This window comes from Calidris pugnax, unplaced genomic scaffold (assembly GCF_001431845.1).
Source record: "Calidris pugnax isolate Ruff unplaced genomic scaffold, ASM143184v1 scaffold95, whole genome shotgun sequence".
Taxonomy (NCBI): Eukaryota; Metazoa; Chordata; class Aves; order Charadriiformes; family Scolopacidae; genus Calidris; species Calidris pugnax.
The window spans coordinates 15,221,392-15,245,712 of NW_015090885.1; the positions used below are offsets into that span (position 1 = coordinate 15,221,392).

Here is a 24,321-nt window from a genome sequence, read left to right on the forward strand (position 1 = left end):
TTTTTGATATACATTCCACAGTCCCCCTCAAAGGTCTTTCCTGAGCCTGTCTGCCTACATATTCAGTGATCAAAGAATGTATTTCCAAAGTCAAACTAAACTGCTGATAGTCCTGTGCAGCACAAAGGCAAGAAAAAGATGGGGAAACATTCTGCCTCATGCAACATCCTTAAAATTATTAATAAAATTCCAACTACAGATTATTTTAGGAATTATCATATATTGCAGAAATCTTACTATATCTATTTAACTAATCGCTGCTGTAAAAACTGCTAGGACTAAGCCAAAAAGACAAATACCTCATATGCAACTGCTTTGCCCAAGAACTCTTTTAATATGACCCTGTTTACCCAGTGAAAGCTTCTGTGAAGAAACTGGATTTTGAGGATCCTTTGCCTGTTTAAGGCACCTTTCACTGTGTTCCTTTGGGCTATTCTGAATATGTAACACCACTTGCATATCTATGTTATCTTTCAGCCAACATTCCTGAAATGTTTTCCAAACAGCTGACATGTCACAAATTCCCTGCCTTCCTTTTGTAGAGCAGTACAAAAACTCACTCCTTCCCAGGACCACTTCATTGACACAACTATTGTGTTGCTCTATAGACAGCAACTTCCCTTACAAGAAGAAGAAAATGTCATTTTTTCACAAGCAGCCTTTTCTTGGTATAACCGCATCAGCACCAGGACTTACACCAGTTTAGGCAGAGCAGAAAATACACAACTGTAAAAAGTTACACTGATATAAAAACCATACACAAGACAGATCTCATCTACCCAAGGCTCCACTGAAGACCAGACAGAGTAGCCACGTATACAGAAGCTCTGGTGTTGTCCACCTCCTTTGCTACTCTTCCACCATTCCCAAACCCAGCTGGGAGAAGAAGTACCAGAAGAAATCCTTCTGGAAAGATGCTATGGTAGCCATTTCCAAGGCAGTGTTTTTGTGAAGCTAAGACAAAGGTGTATGTTAAAACTTGTAGTTCTTCCTGTATGTCTGCTTGTGTACAACTCTCCAAAAAAAGTTTGAATTAAGCCCAGTTACTGAGAGGGAGCAAGGAAGTAGGTGAACAGGGCTCACTAGAACATCATATGTCAGAAAATATTCTATGCTGTTTTAAAAAAAAGGTGGAGCAAACTATCAAAAATTCATTAATTTGCAAATTCAGAGATTACCTGCCCTGTAGTCAAACCAGATCTAAATTCCTTGTAAATTACTCTTATTGTCATTTTATTAAGTGTCTTCTGATATTTTTGTTCTGGGATGGGCTCTTAAAATCTTTTCCAAAGCAAGTCTTTCAACCAAAAAGAAGTCTTATCTTCATTCATTATAAATGAAATTTGTTTTAACAAATAAGCTTCTAAGTTTTATTGACGTTCTCATTCTGTACTTCCTGTCCTCATGCACACAGATTTTAGATGAAAAAAGTCTCAGAAAAAATTCTCCATAGTGGGAAAAACAACGGAGAATGGGAATGGGCCTCTCTCACTCCTGTTCCTACTGGTTTTGGTTACTACTACTAACACTGCATGGATCTAATTGGTAAGGCACTAGGCTTCTGCACTGACCCCAGAGAGACAGATGCTATTTTTGCAAGAGCCCAGCACACATCAGGGTTACCATTAACAATTCTGGCCCAAGAGAATCCACAAATCACAGGAATCCTACTGCTGCCTGTCCTGGGGAAATAACAAAGCTGAACAGGACCCTCTGTTTTCCTCCTCCCCCTCTTCTCTCCCAAGAGACCTAAAGGAGGCAACAGTTGACACCATGGAGAAGCCAGTCCTGAAGATTTATCAGGTAACAATGGCAATCATGGGTTTGCCCACAAGCAAGGGCCACTTTGCTTCTCTCCAGCTGTCAGTATGCCAGATCACTTCAAACTATATGAAAACTTGTGGCTATCTCCTCCTCCCCGCATCCAGCAAAGAACAAATACTTTGAAACCCAACCACAAAGGAAGATTTCAAAAAAATGTGCTTTCTCACCTCTCTTTGCGGCTCCCCAGCTTGCGGGCTGTATATTGATCCCCATAGTCCACCAAGGATAGATGACGGGAAAAAACAGTAATTTTGTTGCCCACAAATAAATCCTCAAGGTGTAAGCTCTCATACTTGGTGCGCTTCAGAAAGGTGCGATGGTTCTTCACATCATACTGCAAAAAAAAAGAAGATTAAACCTACCATAGCAAGAGGTTTAAGTTGTGGGCAAACTCAACATAATTTTTACTCTACCTTCAGAAATTTCCATAGTACTGTGGGACTGAATCTGATCACTAAATTGATTTAATTCCTAAACCTTTGAACTTGCAGGTGTACCAGGAAAACTTAGAAGACTAAATCACAATTACAGATTTATTCCATTCAAATAGTCTCAGGCTGACAGCTATCTTTGCATTTTTTATTTTATCATTTGCTTGTGCTAATTCAAGCTAAATTGAATTAACCTATGTGATAAATGGTTCAGGTGCCTAGTGGATACCTCTGCCCAGTCTCACTGAGAGTTCCCCCCTAGCAGATCCATGCTGTTTTACAGACCAATGGCTCGCACCAGGAGTGATCAAGATACATGCTGTGGCAGGTCTCCTCTTCAGGGCATCATTCCAGTGATACCATGCTTTTTATTTGACTGCGTAAGACTCAGAATTAGGGCCAGATGGATGGCTGCAACACTAGGTTGAGACATTCTCACTGCCTAGAGCTGCAAGCTTAAAAGCCTGTCAAGACAATTCAGCTACATATCATCATTCCAAGCAAGAAGCAGGATGCTAATGTATAGTTTTCTGGGTGGGCTGGTAAAGCACAAAAGGCAACCTGCTGAACAGTTTCTTCACTGCATTTAGATACTACAGATGCCTTCAGTTTCCTGTGGAAGTGGAATCCTATGAAAGGATGAGTTTTGTCCTCCTCAGGCCAAGCTTCCCCTTCTCTGTCTTGAATTACATGTATTGTCCTCCATTGCAATGATATATAGACTGGAACGGCATTAAAAGAAAGACCATAATACCCCAAAATTTTGCAGGAAAAAAAAATATTAGGAGCAAAATTATATATTCCTTCATGTTCTGAAATGTACGAATACATTTCTCTCCTGTTAGAAGGCTTGAGGAATTGTAAGTTCTTCCAGAATGGTCAAAACTTTTCAGAGCAGAGAATATAAATTATTTGGATACTTTCTTCTGCTGAGGCAGCATTATAAGGGAGAATACCTTCCTGCTGAAATATCTTTAGCCCCTCATATGTGCTACACATAGTAGTGTGCCCACAACTAAGTGACCTCTATTCAAGTGCAGTAGAGAATGAAATCATGGTATCATAGAATGGTTAGAGTTGGAAGGGATTTTAAAGACCATCTAGTCCCAACCCCCCTGCCACGGGCAGGGACACCTCCCGCTAACCAGTGGCTCAAAGCCCCATCCAGCCTGGCCTTGAACACTTCCAGGGATGGGGCAGCCACAACTTCCCTGGGCAACCTGTTCCATTGTTTCACTATCCTTACTATTGCTTCCTAATATCTAACCTAAATCTACCCTCTTTCAATTTAAAACTGTTACCCTTTGTCCTATCATTACACCATTGTTTCACTATCCTAATTATTGCTTCCTAATATCTAATCTAAATCTACCCTCCTTCAGTTTAAAACTGTTACCCTTTGTCCTATCATTACACTCCCTGAGTTCCTCTCCAGCTTTTCTGTAGGCCCTCTTAAAGTATTGGAAGGCTCCTACAAGGTCTCCCCAGAGCCTTCTCTGACTAAATGCTGAAAAAAACCCACTTGAATTCAGTTACTCGCTTTTTCCTGGACTTTGCCAGGAAGCCTATTATCTGACTTGACCAGATTTAAATTCTCCTATATTGTGACTAAAAACCTGGTTATTTAATTAAAAGTTGCTAGAAAGGCACCCTGAGCTGTTTCTCTCTTCTCAAGCAGAAGATAAAGGGGAGGCATCTACTTGTGTGAAAGAATTCTTCTTTAGAGTAGAATTTTGGATCTTTTTAAAAGACCTTTTTATAAAGCTAAGTATAAGCCACAGCAGAAGAAATGTAAGACTGTTTGGATTTTTCCCCTTCTGCCCATATACATGTAGAAGTTAATTATCCAAAGCAACTTAGTTCTCTGCTAAGCTTCTGTCCTTTTCCTTTTTAAAGATTTTTTTCTCTCCTTTTTAGGAAATCTCCCGTAGAAAGAAAAGTTGTTCAGGCTTAAAGAATTCCCCATGAGAATTATTAACTATGGAAAATTCAGAGAATGGGGCATCCCTTTGTCAAGAGATCCAGTTTGATCAGAAGAGCTGCTTGCTGTCCCTGGACAAAAACCTATGCTGTTTTCTTCCAGCTGCAAAGCAAGCTGGAAACTTGTCTCATTATTCCCACTGTAATTTTTCTTCACAGGAACCAAGACATGAAGAACTGAGAAAGCAAATTAAAGCTGAGGACTTCATGTAACACAAGTCAGCAGCTCTGCTCCACCCTCAGCTGAGGTGTGTGATAAAGAACTATTGACAAGTAGGTGGGAAAAGGGATGGAACATCTTTCTCATAAGCAGGGAGAAGTTGGCTCATACCCATTACCTCCCTTCTCCTGAGATACATTAGAGGTAAGAGTGGGTTGTCATCTTCTCAGGAAGATACAAAAAGATGCAGAAGAATTAGGCAGTAATACAGAGTACCAAATTCTGTAGAAATTAAAAAAAAAAAAAATCCAGAAGAGAAGTCTAAATTTAATCTTTGTCCACAAACTCATTTCAAAAATGATTTTGAGATATTCCTTCTATAGAGGCGTTAAATGTATTTTTGCTTTTTTAACTCCTGTTGTGATCACACTCAGTCCATATACATTCCTGACTGTGTACACACCATATTATCTTAACCTAAGGACACACTAGCAAAATGCAAGTCTACCAAGCTATAGGTATTTGATGCTGAATGCATTAAGAAGCTCAAGAGACCTTAAAAGCTCTTGGTTTTGAGACGTCTAGGTGAAACGAACAACAATTTTGCCAGCCTACACATGGTTGTGTAGGAAGATTATTACGGCTCCTGACTGATTAGCTAAACTGTCTCTGGGAAATAAAAAATAAAAATCCTCACACACAGACATGATATGAAGAACTAACTTAAACACCAACAACATCATGACAGAGTTTGTTTAAAGAGACTATCAGTAAAATGGACAAAGTGCATCTCCTCACACAGGTCAATACCATGGTTTCAGTGAGCAGCAGTTTGGGTAAGAAAAGGCAGATTCCACTAGCTTTCCTATTTCTGCATTTGATATTATAGTAGGAAAACTAAAGTTTGATAATGAAATTACTAAGTGCGGATATCCAAATCTAGGCTACTCTCAGACCCCTAGGTCTTCAATAAAAATCAGAAAAGACTAATCCAAACCATTCACTCATTCCTAAAAGGAAGCAAAAAGTATTGGTTGGTTTACTAGAATTATCTTTACAGTACACATTACATTTTTATATATAAGCCTGCTACTGCAAAATGCTTGTTTTAACCTGCTACCAATAAACAATGGGTATTAGTTGTATGAACCACATGTCACAAAGGTCTGTGCAATCATCATTGATGCAAAAATTTACATCCTACTGTCTGAGATATCCTTACTTTCATTAAAAACAATTTAAGAGCAATTCACCATTTCCTCTACTTTGGTAAGACTCTTTTATATTTTACTCTTCAGAGACTTCTGAAAATCCAGCAGAAGCTTATTCCCCTGTTTGGAATCAGCTTCAATTTATGTTCCTCAAGCAGTAGGTTAGTGCTGCTGAGTTTCAATTCTGAAACCCAAGTAGAGATTGAATGAAAACAGATTTGTGAAAATTAAGCCAAAGTGAGCTTTAAGGAAAAAAAAATAAATCATAAACGTGGAAGCTCTTCCACATGTTTCACTGTGAACTTGAATTTTTGCTTTTCTTTTAGTTTCAGAAACAGAGCAATATAAGTCTTAAAGTACATTTTCCTTACCTGGAAAATTAATAGGCATGGCAGTGGCTTGCCATTTTACAAACCGCTCAATTGGATATTACACTTACGACAACAGAGTTTTTCTTTTATTCTTACCATTTCTACTGATCCATCTTTTGGATAATACAGAAGTTCATAACGCCGAAAGAGTGAAGCATTTGGGTCATACCATTCAGCAGTGAAAGCAAATCTGTCATCATGACTCTGGAAAAAAGAAAGGTGGGGAGAAAGGGCTATTACAGAAAGAATACATATCTTATATGTAAAACCACACATATAGAAAACTCCCTTGCATTTGTTATCAGAAAAGTAAAAAAAAAAAAATCACTAGCAAATGCACTTGGACACTCTGCGTATCATCATCTGCTTACCACAGCTGGTGACATCTTTTCACTTGTTAGCTATCATCTTTTGAGTATGATGGAAATGGCATGGCAGTTTTCCAGGCAATGTCAAAACTGATTCTAATTTCATCAGTTATGAAACGTGAACTGTTGTAGAAGTTGTTGTTGGACTTCTTAACTTTATGGAAGTATTCAATTTACTTTCATTTGTTGAAAAGAACATGTTTGCTCACAACTAAATTATAGAATCTTAACACATTTTCTACACATCCTACAAGAAAACACCTTCCTCTTCCTGAGCGGTCATATCTGAATTTCTGCTAATGATGAGATAAACACGTTCAAGTTAAGGACAACATTGGTTTGATTCACTACTTCCTGAAATTTACACTAAGCATAAATAGGCCGATCTCATCTACAACTCATTTTCTGCCCCTAAGGAGTGTGACAATAAAGCTAGACTGCCATAATTCTAAAACTGTAGCCACATGCATAGCTTTTTCTCTCTGCTCCTCATTCTTCAGAGTATAACCCCCTACAGGAAAGTGAGCACAAAGGCGATGCAATGCACGTGGATGTGCAGTTCTAGCACCTCTTAGTGGTTTATGTTTGTTAGCTATTGATACTGCAATATCAATCATTTGATAGCTGTTAGATAGAGCTGTAAACTTTTATTTTCCACACCTCCTCTAAATCTGATTGCTACTCCTGAGGGTATGCACAGTCTTGTCACAGGTTTCCACTCTTTAGATGTATCTGTATATATCTGTATATCTATATCTATATATATCTGTATATTTAGGTATATCTGTACTCTTCTTATATATCTTAAACATTCAGATACCACTGAGAGTCCAAGTTGAAAACATGTAGACCTTTTTAGTCCTTCAGATTTTGGAAAACAACATCATTTCAACACCAGCATGCACCGTCTTTAATCAATGCCTCCTCATAACATGAAGACATATATATAATTGCATTGCTTCATGCTACTTATTTAATACTATAGCATCACTTCAAAAAATATTTTCTAGGTAGGAGTTACCAGAGAAGCTACTAATTTTTAAGCAAAAATTCCAAAGTTTCCAAAGGCTTACTTGTCTTGGGGAAGTAATATATTTATGTGAACAAAAAAAGAAAACAGCATTAGATTTTTCGCTTAGTCACCAGTATCGGTCATTGGCACCTTCATGTTTACAGTGAGAAACTACATTTTGTGTCTTGTCTGGTGAGGAATTGATCTGATTTTGTTTCTTTTAACACAACCTTAGTTTTAAGATCTGTTTGAAATTAATTTTATAAGATCTTAATGCAATGTCTGAGCTATTTATATTTGTTATTCAGCAAGCTCTTCTGGCCACTGCTGCTTTTTCAGCTGAATGGCAGAAGTGAACATTCTGTATTATCTTCTTTTTTAGCACTGTAAGCAAAGGCAAGGTAAGAAATGCTACTTAGACTTGAAAAACACCATGGAACTAACCCCCAAATGCCCAGTAATGTTATCAGTAAGCAAGAAAATTTGAATCGATTATTATTTTGAATCTGGAAAATATGGAGAGCTAACAGTTTTCAAAAACGACCAAAACAAAGTCTGTAAAGCTTCCCCGAGGCCATAACCAAGATTTCCTCTGCTTTATGAATACAAAATTATCACAATAAATGTTTCCAAATGCAGATAACAGTATCAGAATAAAGAGCTTATGGGAAACACTGTAAAACTAATTGGAAACGGATTATGTTTGTGAACAGGTAGATTGTTTCAGAGGCACACATTGCAGAGTGAAGAAATTCAATATTAAAAGCAAACTGAAGACCCTGCCAGACAAGTATAATGTAAACCACAGTAGGACTGCAGTTTTACTATTGCAGATTCATGCAAGCAGTCTTAAAACAAACAAAAGACAATCCTGAATACAATCATGACACGGAGTAATGTGAATCTATTCTGTTAAGCCCTCACCAGGCATCATTGTAAAACTGCCACTGAAACTTTTATTTACTTATTTAATGCAGGAGTAGGACTTTGAAGGCAAAAACCAAACAAAAAAAACCTGTTCAATTCCCATCACGTATTGTAAGGATTGCAAGAAAATTTTAAGTCTTCACAGCCCTGAAATTATCTTTCCTGAACATTTGTTTTCCATCAGTCTACTGCTTAGTCAACAGAACTGGTACAGCAAACAACTTTCTTACATACCCTTTCACCAGTGTGCTCTAGACTGCAATGTGGGCAGCAGTCTCAAAGATGAGAAAGAACTATGGGAGACATGCTAATTTTCATCCTTGGCTTCTGTTCATCCTCCTGACAAAGGAAACTCAGAGAGAAAACAATTGTCCAGAGCAGAAAGTGATTAGACACCAGCAATGACCTGTCAAGTGCTGTCATGTTCAATGCACCACGCTGCTCCCGACCAACAGAGTCCTGAAAGCAGAAAATTTCACAGCCCTTGACCAGAGAGCCCTGGCACCTCATTCCCCCAGAAAATGACTGAAAAACATTAGTCACTAGTGAAATCACATCACTGTGCACAGCTTGAGTAATAACAAATCATCAAGAGAATCTATAAATACATTATAACTCAGAAAATTCTGGCTCTAAAGCATTAGTTTCCATTCATTTCTACACTGTACCTTCATTAAAATCATACATAGCCTCTGCTCTCATGACTACGCAATTAACCAAGCAGTACCTAATGGGGGAGAAATAGTTTTTCATAACTTTTTGCATCAGTGGAAAAATCATCAGCGCTAAAAAAAACAGCAGTGACTGTGCACTTTATGTTTACATAATGATAATTTTAGAGTAGCAGTCTTCAGCTCAATTTTTACAGCCACCTTCCATAGTAAAATCTAGGGCCGCTAAATCAGTGAGGCCAAGAGTTCACCTACTGTGAATATGGAAAGAAGAACTTTTTTCTTTCTTCTTTTACAAGCAGCACAGAAAAACATTTGGATGCTTGTGTAGGTTTTGCTAGCTTACGCTTTTTTGTTTATATTACTATGTGTGAATATGCAGTAGGATGGCTCCGTGCACATGAGAAACATTCACTGAAGTACAGCTGAATTAAAAAAAATTAACTTATGTACTTAGTTCTGAAAGTGATGGGGGAAGCAGTCACCCTTAGCTAGCATGGGACTAAGTTCTAGAAGCTAAATCCAAGCATTTATGAAAGAACTGTGCTCACAGAAAACTCTGCTGCAAAGGGAAACCATTTGGAACACAGCTGGCAAGGAAGCTCATAACCTGAAAGCAGAACACTTAGCAAGCTGGACAGAAAATGTTTTGACCTATAAACCTTTTAGACTTCCAAAGGACTTCTGTTCCGCAGTAAAACAAAAGCAGATCTTCCAAAGGTTTTCATGAAAAGCAACGGCGATAGAACAGCAGCTCAGGGACCAAGGAACTTGGATTGGAAGGTGAAAAAACAGTTTTATCCCTCTGGTCTGAACCATGCAGAACATACATCTGGATTTGGTTTTCCCAGCTTCAAGATGCCTCCTGACTGCCACTCTATTTACTGTTCTGGAGTGAGTATTTCTGTCCTCTTCCTCGAGTTTTGACTAGAAATTTCATCCTAGATTTTCTCTTACAGTGGAGAAAACAGGGAATCAGGAGCTACAGAATTTTTTTCTGATGATCATATAAACCCAGACCTAACCCAATCTAAGGGAAGGGCAATTTATGATTCCTCTTGCTATTATAAGGGCAACATATTTTTACTAGGATCCTGCCTTTTGCATCACTTACTTTTTTTCTGTTACACAGATAATTCTGTCCCATCAGTAAGCCTGTAGCTAATCTTTTTCTGCCGGTGTGTCACTTCGTACTTTTGAGCTGTAATCTCTGTGATCTGTAATTGACTACAAAAAAACTAGCACTTAAACTAGTTATCAGTCTGCAATGTATCATAACCCCTTTGCTCACTACTCAAGAAACTCCACATGAAACAATATCAAAATATTTCTTAAAATTAGTAATACCCTGAGTTATCTAGAAAGTCCATCTTTACACAGTATTAGCCATCTGGTCTCTATGAGGCTTATACACGCTATCAGTAACTTCAATATGCCTGGCAGATTTGACACAGGCTCTTGGCCTGTTGCCCACATATTTACAAGTTTAGGAATCGTGAAGAGTATTGCTACATTTTAAGTGGGCAGCTTCGTGTCTGCTGCACCTTCGATTTTCTCAGTGACTCAGTGGCTCTGAAATCAAAGCATAGAGAAAAATAATAGAAGGACCTGAATCAGCTCCCAACGAAGCAATAAAAAGACTGCACGAACCTCAGCAAAAGCTGAATCAGAGCCAAAAGGATCCATCTTTATATCTCTATTCTATATTTTGTAAAACTGTGTGCGTCACAGGGAAAAACTGCAGTCAAGCACTGATCTTAATAATTATGCTGTTTCTATGAAAACTACTGGGAACTGGATGGACCAGCAGACAGGATCAATTCTCACACTGAATGGGTATTTCTCCTAATATATATATATATAAAAAAATTTCTGGAAAGACTACCCTGAAACTTTCTAGAATTCTGGCGATACCTTTAAGATAAGTATTTTTTTCACAACCTGCCCTCCCCGACAAACCAGGCTGGTAGCACTCTCAAAAAATATTTTGGAAGAGCAAGAATATTTTTGTAAAAAATGACATGGTATCAAAGGACAAGGATACAAATTATTTTAAAACTTTTCAGATGAAGATATTGTGAGGCTCACTGACTCCAACATCAGGTAGTCTGCTTATGCATTAACATAATGCTTTTAGATACAATATCTATATCTTTTAGATATAGATATATATAACATACTGCTCACACTTTTAGAAAAAAAAGAGAAAAAAATCACAAATTCATGCAAGTTTGCCAACCACTCTCTTTGGCAATAAATATAATTTGTAGAAATGGCCAGTCAACAGGTATCTTTCTCCTTGTCTTACCTCTTCATAGGTTCTACAAAAAAATAACTAGTGCTGTATGTGTTGGTGCATTCCTTAGACAGACATTGGCCTGATGCTCTTCAGACAGTGGGCTGAAGTGCAGGATGTGACCAGCTGCCTTTATCAAGAACATTATTCTTAGAATTGGGTCCAGAAGTTATTGTTGTAGATGTATGATCAACCTCTAACAGCAGGTACCTAAGTCCTGTTATGAATTATTTGAAACAGTTCCTCAAAGGTCATAAATCACTGATCACTCATCCTCCAGACCAATCACCACTTTTTGGATTTAACTCTACTGTGAGAGGACTTAAGCACAAATGAAAAGAAAGTAACTGATAAACTCCTAGTCTGAGGAGCAAGAGTCACAAATTTTGGCCAGATCTATCTTCATTATCTGCAAAGGCAGCTACTCACAGTCTTATACTGCCCCAGCAGGCCAAAGGTAAAAGCATTGTCACAGTATCACCTGCTTTCTTAAGAGAGGAATACTTTTGATTGCTCTAAATGGTTTGCTGTTATTAGCTTTCCTGTTCTCCCACTCTAACATCTGGCTACCTCTGCTTTATTTACAGCTGAATGCTTTTAGGTGCATCTGTCTAGGGAACTGGAGACCCGGCAGCACGCCCAGCTTTCCAAGTAGCACTGAATGTTCCTGAATTCAGAACGTCAGATTGAAAAAAAAAAAAAAAAAAAAAAAAAAAAGTTTCATAGGATTTAAAGCTTTCACCCAACCATTTTCAAAAGGGATGTTTGATGACGAAAATAAGAACAACCCAAAACTTCAATGCCAAAGTTGTAACAAAACAAGCTCTTCCTCCTCCCAGGTTTTCTTTTACATATAAAAGCACCTCCTCTTCCACAGCTCAAATTTTACTGTCTAGAGTCAGAAATGGGGAGGGTCTTGTTTCCACTTCTCTCCCCTCCAGCCTCATCTATCCCTCAGTTTATAAGGAATCAAGACAACCAGCATGACTTTACAAATGACCTGCTCTCATCTCCTAATTTCCCATGGAAGGAAAGGATCCAGGAGTCTTTCAAGTAAGTTTCATTTGACCTAGAAGTACAACCCATGACACCCTTCTTATGCCTTAAATATTTCATTTTTTTTTTTAAAAAAAAAAAAAAAAAAAAAAAAAAGTAACCTCAGTGAGCTTTAAAAATTGTCTCAACCAGTTGGTTAGGAGTGCTTTTCTGTCATGTAAGGACATCTCAAATGTGACAGTCCCCTGCAGATAACTCTACAAAGCTGAAAGAGGAAAAAACACTTAAAACAATCGGTATCTCTAAAAAAACTTCACATAAAATGAAGTCAAGACCTCAAACAGGATGTATCAAGCTAAATGGCATTAGTAAATGCTAAAATATTTAATGAGCTTTCCTACTCCATCTGTGCAATCAATTGTCACCTGGGGGGGGCAGGTAGCAGAAATCATGAACAAACAAATAAATATTAACAAATTAAACAAATAATAAACAAAATAAATAAATAAATATTGATGGAAAATAGAAAACGGGACTGGGATTCCTGCATTCCCAGCTATTCATGGACTTCTGTGCATTGTCAGACAAGTCGACCCAACATTTTGTACCGCCTCCTCTCCAGTTATAACAAAATACTTATTATGGGAGGGCTTGCCACGCTCTGGGCACTAGTAAATAAAAGGGATACTTGCACTGCAAAAGCTGTGAAGCAATTCTTGCTTACACAAAATACACAACTTAACTTCCTTTTATACAATCTATGCCCGGACTGCTACAGCGAGATGCACCTCAGAGAGCAAAGGAATGTTTAACAAAATGTATGGTGTCACTTTATCATTGAGCAAACCACTTGCTTCTTCATCAAACATGTCTACCTTTGTAGCTTCCAGGCACTGTATGCCCTCCGGTTTGACTGAACAAGGACAGTATGTTTAACTAAAACAGGCAACAATCTTAAGCAAATACACTTCCCAACCACTAGTCTCTGCCTTTCATTAGGACTCCTTGTCATTACTAAATGACAAGCACTTCTGCAAGCACAAGAAATAATGAGGCCTAGTTCTTTATACTCATGTTTCTCCTCCCTGACTGTTTTGACCACAGCCTCTTTTCAGCCCAGGCACTGAAGAAAGGCTCGTAACCACCTGGATTCTCTGATGTCTAACTAGGGTTGCACTCACACGTAAATCTTTCTTTAGAGATGCTTTAGAGCATTCTCATGAAGCCTGGAGGAACATCATTATCCCTCTGCAGATCTGACTGAAATTTTTCTCTGTGTGTGTGCGTAACTTAAGACACAAGATACTGGTCGTATACACACAAGCAGATTGTGATCACACCAACTTTGGTTTTCTGAGGCAAACAGGCTGAAAGCAGATGTATGAAAAATTCTTATTGCACACTACAAGAAATTTTCCATCAACAATAATTCTTTAAAAGAAAAATCTCCATTTGTGAAAGAAAAGCCAAGGGAAAAAAAGTGCAGAAGCAACTAAGCCATTAAATGTTATTAACAACTTTGCAAGACAGAAACAAGAGACTTCAGACATACCGGTGGTATTTAACAAATAACACTGAGTGGCAGAAAGTGCTCTCATTTTCAGCATTGTAATGCACCTTAAATCCCAAAATGACTCCTCAGCAGTGCATGCTTATTAAGTTGTGTTATTCAACCCATTTTCTACCATCACAGTTCCTATTATACAGGATATTTTCCAGGCAAAACTTAAATCCACAACACCATGTAGATAGAGCACTCAATTAGCTCTGTCTCTTAAAACTCATTTTCCTCCTCCTCTTCTATTCATGTTTCTGACACACGAGCTGGTATAATTTTTAGAACTCCAATTTTGCAGCCCCCTCACTGCTCTTGGACCTCCCATCGCTTTCTCAATAGACTTTTCTTTAGTTAAAAAGAAAAAAAATATTAAAAAATCAAAAGATCGCTTTTCAAATGGAGAAGCATCTGGCAACCACAATTTTCATGACAATGTCTTGACTACAGATGATTCGCAATCTAAATCTCATATTCAGAAGCTAACTGGTGAATTTTGCAAGCATATCACTTTTTATCCTCTCATTGTAGACAGCAAATCCTGCCTATTGAAAATTTCACATAAATTATATAAAACTATTCAAATTAATTAAGTATTCGTTAAATTACTAAAATTCTTAATCACCTTTGGAAATCTATTGAGTCAGACACTTATATTTCTACATTTACATTTACCCTGCTGCAAATAGGTGCTACTTCTTTTAAATCCACAATTATTTGAATCCTAATGTTACTGGTATCTAGGCTTCTAGACATACCTTTTGGACTATGCATGTTCATATGGTTATTGCTGCCTGGACCATCTGTTGCCAAGTAACATAGGGATACTTCTGTCTCTGTACCACTAACCAAGTCAATCTTCCTTGTGGATGGCAATCTCAGTTCAGGAATTCATTTGCACATGCTTAGGAGTTGTAATGAACACAGCTCTAGAAGGCTGAAGGCCCTGAATTTTCCTCTCAAATTTAGAAATCTGCAATCCCACCTCACATCAGTGAAATTATCTGGCTGTTCTGTCAGTTTACTAAGCAAGAAATCTTCTTTTACTACTAGGTTATGTAAATTCTGCAAGCTTCCTATGAAGCGTGTAGGCATGATTAGTGTAACCTATTCTTTTTTTTCCCCACCTCTTATATAAGGAAATCAAGAATTCAAATCCTCAACCATTAACTTCAATCCTCTGCAATTACATGTTATAGTTAGTTACGGGATTCATGTTGTTTTTCTAATTATGGAAAATAATTTCTCTAAAACACATGAAGGATGCCATACTGCTGTTCACTGGTCTGTGAAGATGGGTTTAGCTTTAAAAGACCAGCTAAACCTTGTCTTTAGGGGAATACGTCACCATTTGATGCATGTTACAAGATGCGCTGTATAAAGCTGCAGATCATAAGTTATATTATTGTACTCTTAATTACATGATCACAGGTAATTCCTCTAAGAGTAGTCAGTAGTGCTCAGCACGTGCCTATCTGCCTCCACTAACTCAAGAGTCTGATGGTGATTTCAGCAAAAGCAGAGCTGTTCCTGGACTCAGAACAGCATTTGTAACACAGGTCATCTCACATAATTACATTTGAGTATAAAGTTTAGGTGCTTTGCACCTGATCAGTCAGTAATGGCAGAACTAGTGCTGCCATGATCAGCTGCTGAATGCTGGGTCTCTGACTTTGAACCATGAGGTTAGTGTCTGCATGTGATCCCAGAAAGGGAAACAGGGCTATACATACAATGAGCTGTGCACATCCCATTACATGATTCAACCTATAATGTACTTACAGGGAAAAAAAAAAACTTTTGAAAGGCTCAAAATTTGCCCCAACAATAAAGTTGATGGCAATACTCAAAGGTAGCCTTCTTCTATAGAGACTGTTCCACTGACGAAATTTCAGCTCTTATTTTCCAATCTTATCAGATCTAAAGTTCTTCAGAGGAACACTGAATTTATTATATTTTCTAAATTAGGATTCTGAAATTTTTTCCATCCCCCCCCCCCCAGTTCTTATTCAAGTTTTCCATTAAATTTGCAATCTCCAGTAGAATCTGTCTGGAAAATTTCAAACAGAATGGTTAAACTTTCAGAAAGTTATGAGTTCGAAGTAGAAGTTTGAAAGGAAACACCTACAAATCCTGAACCAAAGCTGTCAACAGCCCTTCAAAGTAGTATAATGCCTGCAGCATCTTCAGATTATCTCAGCTCATCATAATCTTCTGAAAGGCATTTTTAACAAGAACTGGTTGGTTGCCTTGGAATCATAGCTAAGGGAGAGAGGGTTCTTCAGTCAGATGATAGCGCGAGCATTAGCACCCAGGAGTTCATGTGAATGCTCTATGGACCACACATGCTGTATCTGCCTTGAACAGTCAGAGTTTATAACAGCCAAGTAACAGTTTACGATCCTATGAAACAGGCAAACAACTCTGCTGACACATTTCTTATTTCACCACTGTAGCCACTCAAAGCAAGCATTTTGTCTGCACTACTGTATAACAAAATGTTGATCTTAAAATACTATTTTTTTCTCAGATTGTGTCAACTATTAATTTTAAGGTGGTTGGACTAAATCCATATTTCAGCTAGTACAGATGTCATGGTCACATATCCTTTACTTTGAAGTCAGATATGTGACAAGTTACATGTGAACAGAAGGTTCTCATGATAAAAGCTATTCAGCAACTTCCCATTAGTAAAGTTGTCAAAAAGTAAAAATTTTTGTGGGGGAAAGGAAGCAAAGTAGGTAATTATAATCATGTTCTTAAGCACTGCCAGTTCATCTTATGAGGATCTGTTCTGCAATTCAAAGATTTCTTTCTCTCCCAGAGCATGCGACTTTTGTCATCACAGTTTTGAGCAGACTACATTATTCCCCAGAGATGCAAAAGTCTCTGCTGGATGCAGGCAGTGACTAAGAGATTCCCATACATAGTTTTGCTCAAATTGCTTAATTCTACCTTCACAGCTGCCCCCTGCATTAGCGCATTTGACCTTCAGTACTTTTAGAAAAAGGAGGCTGTATTTCCCACTTTATCTATTTGTAAAATGGGAATAATCTCATCATTCCTTTCATGGAAGGAGAGCAAGATTTAATAGCTAAAATATCCATGCTATTTAGGCATTTTAAATGCCCCTTGGTTTTGCTGAAAACATGGCAGAGGTCAATTAGTTCATCCTCATTTCCTGCTTCTGCAGACCCTTCCCTGAAGCACAGGAACCAGACGACTGTGGAAAGAGTCAGAGCAGGGCTGCTAATGCTGCCCAGTCCGCTGCCTCTGCAGTCGCCGCCAGGAATCACTGCTAGGCCAGAACATCAGTAGCTGCCAGGATTGGATCCATTCCCCTCCTCCTCAGTGATTTGGGGATGTTCAGACTTAAAGGCCACGGTTCAGTTACCAAAGAGGGTGCCTTAATGGAGAACATCAGACAGGGCAAGGGCAGCATTGCTATTATGTAACTAAAACACATGCAGCCTAATATGGTCCTTCTCCTACATACTACAGTAAGAGAAGAAATATATAGAAAGGAGCAGAATAGGAGGGATACTAAGTTTAGTGAAGGATCATACTTATGGGTGTATGTTCATGTGGAGGAACAGGTAATACAGCGCAAGCACGCACGCCCACATTTCCCCCCTTCCCATGTGAAGACCTCTCTTATATGTGGCTCTCTTTCCAAGCGTGCTAGAATATTCTGCAGAAAAAGTGTGATTTTTAAAAAATAATTAAGGTAGCTACAATTATTGAAGAATCCCATGCAAATGAAGAACATGCAATAGACTCCCTGGGAAGGTAATCTCCGGAGAGAGCCACTTCTTTGCAAATACAGGAGCACCCTCTAGTGCTCACAGACAGACTTACGAGGCATTAGAGCAAGAAAAAAGAAAATTCTACCTTTTGTATCTGCTCATCTGATTGAGGGATATTCTCATTATAAATGCACATACTTGCTAAACTCTCATTCTTAGTATTAAGCTGTGCCACTGTGTTCCAAAGCCCAGCTATAAAAAAATAGACTCCCTTTACCAAACCCTACACTGTTTTTTCTTTCCATTTTGTTGGCCGAGAGAGAACTACCAGGTTCCTCTCACAAAATGCTACCGAGTAACCTTGGCGTGTTGCTTAGGCACCAGTGTCTCTGGTTTCCATCTGTGTGAGGACACAAATGAACACAAAATAGTTTGGGAGGATTAGGCCAAGTACTTCCAGTAAATAGCACTTTTGGTGATTATTCCTGGTAGCCATAATTATAGTTAAAAGTCAATGTTCATGGAAAAAGCTACCTTCAGACTCACAGAGACGGGTGTTCCCTACTACCACTCTTTCTCACCAGCCAGTTAATGACTGACAGAGTATCTCACCTGGATATGCTAGATCACCATAATATTTTAGAAACTGACACTAAAATGCTCAACTGAACAGCCAAAAACACTTTTTGGAGGAGTGCTATTACCTTGGGTTAAACAAAACTGACACTATCGAACAGAAGAAACAGAAAAGGTTCAGTTTGTAGTGTTTAGCCACTGGCCACCAAGACAGCCAGGGGCTGGAGAACACAACACACAAGATGAAGCTGGCAGAACCAGGCCTGCTCAGTTTGGAGAGGAGAAGGCTGAGGGTGACCCTACTGCTGTCTAAAATTACCCAACTGAAAGACAGCAAAAAGGCAGAGCTAGACTCTTCTTGAAGGTGCGCAGTGATAGCAAAAAATGCAAAGGACACAAGTTGAAACACGGGACATTCCAGTTACATATTAGGGGGAAAAAAATTATCAGGACAGTAGTCAAACACTGGCACAGGCTACCCAGAGGAGGTGTGCAATCTCCATCTTTGGAGATGTTCAGGACTTGCCTGGCCTCGGCCTGGAGCAGCCTGGTCTGGTTAGACCTGTTTTGAGCATGTTGGAGGTCACTTCCAACCTAAATAACAACTTCATCATTCTTATTACAGCTTGGAAACTCCTTGTGCAAAGGTAACGTCCATCCTTCCAAGCTTCTCCAAAGCCTACACAGATCTGTTGGGTTCATATATTAACAACAGTCCAGATGTGCCTTCAAAAAGTTAAGAGCTCTGACACAACATTCTTAAATATAAATTTTATCCACATCAAATCTGCCTGAAACAATTCTCTAAATAACCACTGGATCTGTCATCAAATCCAATTATTTTTTTATTGCCAAGTGAAAGGAAAGTATGTAACTTTTCTTTTTTCCTGTCAATGGTTCAATGAGTAACTCCTGAGTTTCTTCAGTTCCTGACAACATAAAAAAAAAAACAACCAACAAACCAGCAGACAATTAGAAAAGATGTGTCAAGATTATTAAGAACTGCACCTACAACCCAAAGAATCCAGAGAAACTACTCTGGGTGATAAAGGGAGATTGGTATTGAATTTATCATTAGGTAATGCTAGTTAACTTTGACCATCATACTATCAACTATTTGAGCCACTCCATCAGAAGAGCTATAAACATCTAAAACTACTTTTAGAGAGATGGCAATTTCTGCAAGACAAAGCCAAGACTTGGCTAGCAATTTAACCCATGGATTCTGAAACTGTCAACTTTATATTTGTAGGGTGGTATTTAATATAGCCTGTAAAGATTGCAGCATCAAACCCAAAATGAGCTCCTGGAACAAAGGAAAGTTTTATTTTTAGCAGTTTTGATTTGGCTGACAGAGGGCTGAAAGTTCTTTTATTTTATCAGCTACATCTTCTGCATTGTACATAGCGTATCTGCTCAAGAAGTAAATTAGCAGTATTTGAAAACACTAGTTCAAGAAGAAACCATGGTCATATTTTTCATGCTCACAGGAAGACTCACCATGCAATAAGCATTTAAAGACTACCTGACAGTATTTTGCTTATTTATTCTTCGCGCTGCATACCATGTTTTGTTTTTCCCTGTGATGAAATGCTGCAAACAACAGTTAGCTATTAAGTAGCTTGTCTTTGTGGTTAGTTCTGTCATGCGAGCTTACAACTGAAACGGTAGGCTGCTTTGCAGCTGAAAAGAAAAAAATCAAAATCAATGTAATCACCAGCTGGCACTCTAGTGAAACTGAGTCTTGTTTTAAGACCAAAGAAGCCAATCTTCTCAAGCATTAGGACAATGTCTTTTGGGGACATTTTGCATCTTTCCCTGGAAGAGTTAAAATTACCCTTTTTAATTTTTTTTAAATGGCAACTATTTTGCAACAAGAAGTACACTAAACTTCCTTTATAAATGTGCACTTATTCAGGAAAGGCAGGAAAGAGTTTTGTCTGTTTAATATGATCAGCTCTGAATGACAGCTCTTCACCAAAGTCATCCCATTCTACTAGCTAATCCAGTGCTGTTGGGATTACTAGTTCCCAAATGAAACTCCTGTAAACAAAGGTATATTCCACAGCTGGCCCCTGAGCTATACTTCCTTTATTTCCTTCAGCTGAAAACATGATCACACCATGATATAGTGGACCATGAAGAACTCGGGACTCACTGTTGTCAAGTTTTAAAACCAGCTGATTCACTTCCTATTTTCTAGGATCCATTTTCCAAAACATGAACTAAGTCCTATCCACTGATGAAGTTCTAAGAAGTCACTCATTTTTCCTCCCTCAAGTGAGGATTTCCATGCTGATATTCTTTAAACTGAGGGTTTTACCAATGAACCGATGATAATAATAGTATCAATGATAAACATTTAAGTTGTAAAATTTTCTGTTGAAGTGAGATGAACTGTTCATCTCCAGATATATTCAAGATTGTGGTCAAAATTACATGACTGCAAGCTCTGGCAACCTACTCCAGGAAAGTCTGCCTCATATATATTTTTTCCCAACTTCGCAAAAATAACTAAGGTAGTTGGATGCTCAAATTCCACTAACCATGCACTTCTGTATCCACAAAATCAGAGCCAGATGGCATCATATTTGACAAGTCACTTGGCTTTTATGCGCCTCGTATTTGTTATGGGCAAGATAAAATAATATTTGTCTATCCTGTTGTTCAAAGAGTCTTTGTAATGTAGGCTGCAGTTGTCAGGTGTGCAGGGGTAAGAATAATTGTTTTAAAGAGTGGAGGGAAAGAAAATTGCACAACAGCCTCTCCAAGTGCAATAAGACTCTGTATCTGTGTGACATGCTGCTCGTGTACACAAGCCACTGCTCTCTGGCAAATGCTGTATTTCTATATATGGAACACTTTCAAGTGTCAGAGTGCACCAAACTCATTAATTGAAAGAAAGTAATGTTATTAGGATGATGGTCCAACATGTCTCTGCATGTGATTACATGAAAGACAGCATTAAAGAGCAATGCATTCATAATGCATTCCAGCAGCCAAGTGAGTCAGCACATCTCAGATGGAGATACACAGGTTTCCCTGTGGGAATTTACTGCTCACCATCCACAGCAGCCATGTGTCACACGTGTACAATCAAGATCCCAGACTGTACTACAGATGGCAGTATTTCAAATCAATTTATGACAATGAAAACCATTTTCTGGTGATCAGCTGGAACTTTAAGCCAAAGTGCTGTCACAGAAAAAAAAAACAAACTGCAGAATATTTCAGAACAGTTCTCCTCTTACCTTAGCTTCCACCACAGTTTTGTGCCCAGTTTTACAATACACACAACTACTTCCAGTGAGCTGCTTCCATATGACTGAAGTATAGAGTCTAACACAAACATTCCAAACTGATGCCACTGGAAGTCATTACATTTTTCTTTCTATGGCCATGATAGGAGTTGTAACAGTTTTTTTTCTGAGTAGGTATATACTAATGTAATCCATACAACTGACTGGAAGCAACACAGTACTAAGGGTTGGTCAAGCTTTCTAGCAGAAAATTCATTACTTTCAGAATATAGGTTGTATTGATCTACAGCCTGTAAATCAGTATTTGAATCCATTGTAAAGGAGTCATTTATTTTTTGATTCCTGAGAAAAAATGTTTTCAAAATGTTTGAGATGGATCAGGTGTGTGAAGTTGTGCTGTCCAACAGTCACATAACTTATCCCTTTCCCAGGGTGCTGTGTCCACACCTAACTGGGCAGCACAGATTCCAAAAACATCTATTTTCCCATCATCTTCTGGCTACCAAATTATTCTTACTGTATTTTAGGAAACCAACAGGAGGAAGTGGACATGAGTGGGAAAATTGGTGGCTTTGTAGGTATGAAAGAAACAAGCAGAACTCTGTAACACTTGAAAGGCCAGAGAAAACCAGAAGAGAGTGAGCTTCATTGGAGAAGCACAAGAGAGACAGTTAACCTAACTGCAGTCTTTGGGAAGGTAACAGAATGGGTTATTAAGCAGTCACTCATTGAGTATCTAAGACAAAAATATGAAAATAAAAAGCAGATAATATGAATTTGCCAAGAACAAATCTTTTTCTGACACAGTGAGCATGGGAGAAGCCACAGATGTGACAAATTTGGCTTTGATTGGGCTTTTAATCTAAGTCACCTGAGAGTCTGACAAGCTGCATAGGGAATTATGGCCTAAACCGAAGAGCAGTTATGACAACTATATGAAGAAATAATTAGAAGTACTTCTCTTGCAAACTGGGAGTCAAATGGGGTTACACAATGATCTTTCATGCAGCTAGCTTTATTTCATATTTTCCTTATTTCACTGACAATGAACTAAGAAAGCACACTGTCAGAATCTGGGCTGATAACTAACATGGGAAAGATTGCAAGCAGTTTAATAAACACAAGCTGGATACAAAACGATGATCCAAAAAATTCTTTAGAGACAGACGCAAAGTACTACGATGACCATGAAAACAAATTCAAATACAAGGGGAAAAATTAGCCAGACAATAAAAACAAAGGAAAAAAATCTGAAAGTTACATTGAGCTATAATTAGAGAGTGAGAGTGCAACGAGCTACAGTGCAAACTTGGCACTATGAAGATCTAAGATGCAAGAAACAGGTATTTTGCCCTGTTCAGCAGCAGTGAAACACACAGCAGCTGGCCAACAATGTACAGATTGAACACCACATTTAGAGAAATCTGCAGAGTGGAAAAAAATCTAAACTTTAAGAACACATGATCATTAGGAAAATATTAGGATAACAAAATTTGTTTAGCGTAGAATAATGTGAAAAGAGGAAAGGGCAAAGCTGTAATCTTCAAGTTCTTCTGCACGTAAAAGACAAAAATGGAATATCTTTATACCCACTAAGGATAGACCAAGTAATCACTGGCATCATTTGCAGCATAGAATATAAAAAAAAAAGTTGATGAACTATAAAAATCATCATGTAATGGCATTACATCAACAGATCATGCAGTTCCTGTCACTGAAGCCTTTTCAAAACAAATTAAACAAATTCCCCATGAAACGTTTTGTTAGAGGTTGCTATAACATTCAACACTCCTTTAGTTAATCAGTTAATTTAGCGTCACCTCAGAAATAAAGAGAGGTTAGAAACAGATCACACTCATAGCGACAGTCAACTACAACAAAGCCAAGGTTTTACCCAAGTGACACCTGGGTGAACTCAGAAAGCAGGACTTCTGCCGACATGAGTAAATTCGAAATGGGAATGGAAAATGACAATTTTACCTGGATTAAACAGAAGACCTGTAATCCCTGTACTTGAAAATGAACAGTGGCTTGAGTTTATGTTCGGAAAGGAAGGTGCAAACAAAGCTGCTACACAGGATGGAAAAGCTGGGGCAAACCTGAGCTGCTTGAGCACACTAGCGGGTGCCTCAGCCATGCTCTTATATGTATCTTGCATATGTGTTTAAATACAAAATACAAAATTTGAAGTTGTTGCATTTTAATCAGCTTTTCAAAGGATGTTTATGCACACGGTCTTCGGCAAAGGGGATTCCCTCAGTTGTTTCACCAGCGCAAGCTGTGTTTTCACCAGTGCCCCTGCAACCCCATCCCGCCACCTTCCTTACGTTACTGAACAGACGATCCGGGCAAGAACAAAGACTGTCGCACCTGAAACACATCCCCTCCTTAAAATCCACCAGCTGCCTTCCCGCTGGCCCCTTCCCAATCCAGGGCGACCGGGACGCGGGAGCCGCCTCCCAGCTGGGGACCGCGGAGACCCAAGGGCCGTTTAAAATTACCCGCTGATTGCGCCTGGCAACACCCCTCAGAAAAGAGCGAGGGGAAGGGCTAGGGCAGACCTCGGGCCAGAGCAAACCTCACCGGGCTGAGCGGGGGGACAGCGCCGGCACCCCCACCCCGCCCTGCCCCGCTCCCGGGAGGGCGGCCCCTAAGGGGAGCCCCGGGCGGGCCCCGCCGCCGTTATTCCGGCAGCTCGGCGCCGCCCGCCCGGGGCTGAGCTTCGCCCTGCGGGAAGGGGCCGGCACGACAGCCCCCGGCCCCGCTCGTCCCGACCTCCCGCCCCCCAACCGGCTCTCCCCCGGCGGCGGCGCTCACCATGGCGATGGCGGCGGGCGGCCCTCCCGCCTCACCCTGGCTGCCGCGAGCGCGACGTGACGCCACGCGAAGCCCCGCGCCCTGGCAACCGAAGCCCCCGCCCCCAGCGCCACTCGGCCA

At 39.2% G+C, this 24,321-nt stretch overlaps 1 protein-coding gene across 2 annotated transcripts in view; it reads right to left on the reverse strand.

Moving 5' to 3' along the window:
• The window catches only part of NME7 (NME/NM23 family member 7), a 91,777-nt gene extending 67,486 nt beyond the window's left edge, over nucleotides 1-24,291 (reverse strand). Inside the window, exons 1-3 of one of the 2 annotated variants that reach the window (XM_014947263.1) lie at nucleotides 24,202-24,291; nucleotides 6,074-6,181; nucleotides 1,992-2,158 (exon numbers count right to left, since the gene is read on the reverse strand). In XM_014947263.1, the coding sequence (XP_014802749.1) occupies nucleotides 1,992-2,158; nucleotides 6,074-6,181; nucleotides 24,202-24,204 (278 nt within the window). In that variant the 5' untranslated portion in view covers nucleotides 24,205-24,291. Of the gene's footprint in view, nucleotides 1-1,991; nucleotides 2,159-6,073; nucleotides 6,182-8,518; nucleotides 8,678-24,201 lie in introns of those variants that run through there. The other variant, XM_014947264.1, reaches the window with a different exon arrangement.
• Between the last annotated feature and the right edge of the window lie 30 nt (nucleotides 24,292-24,321).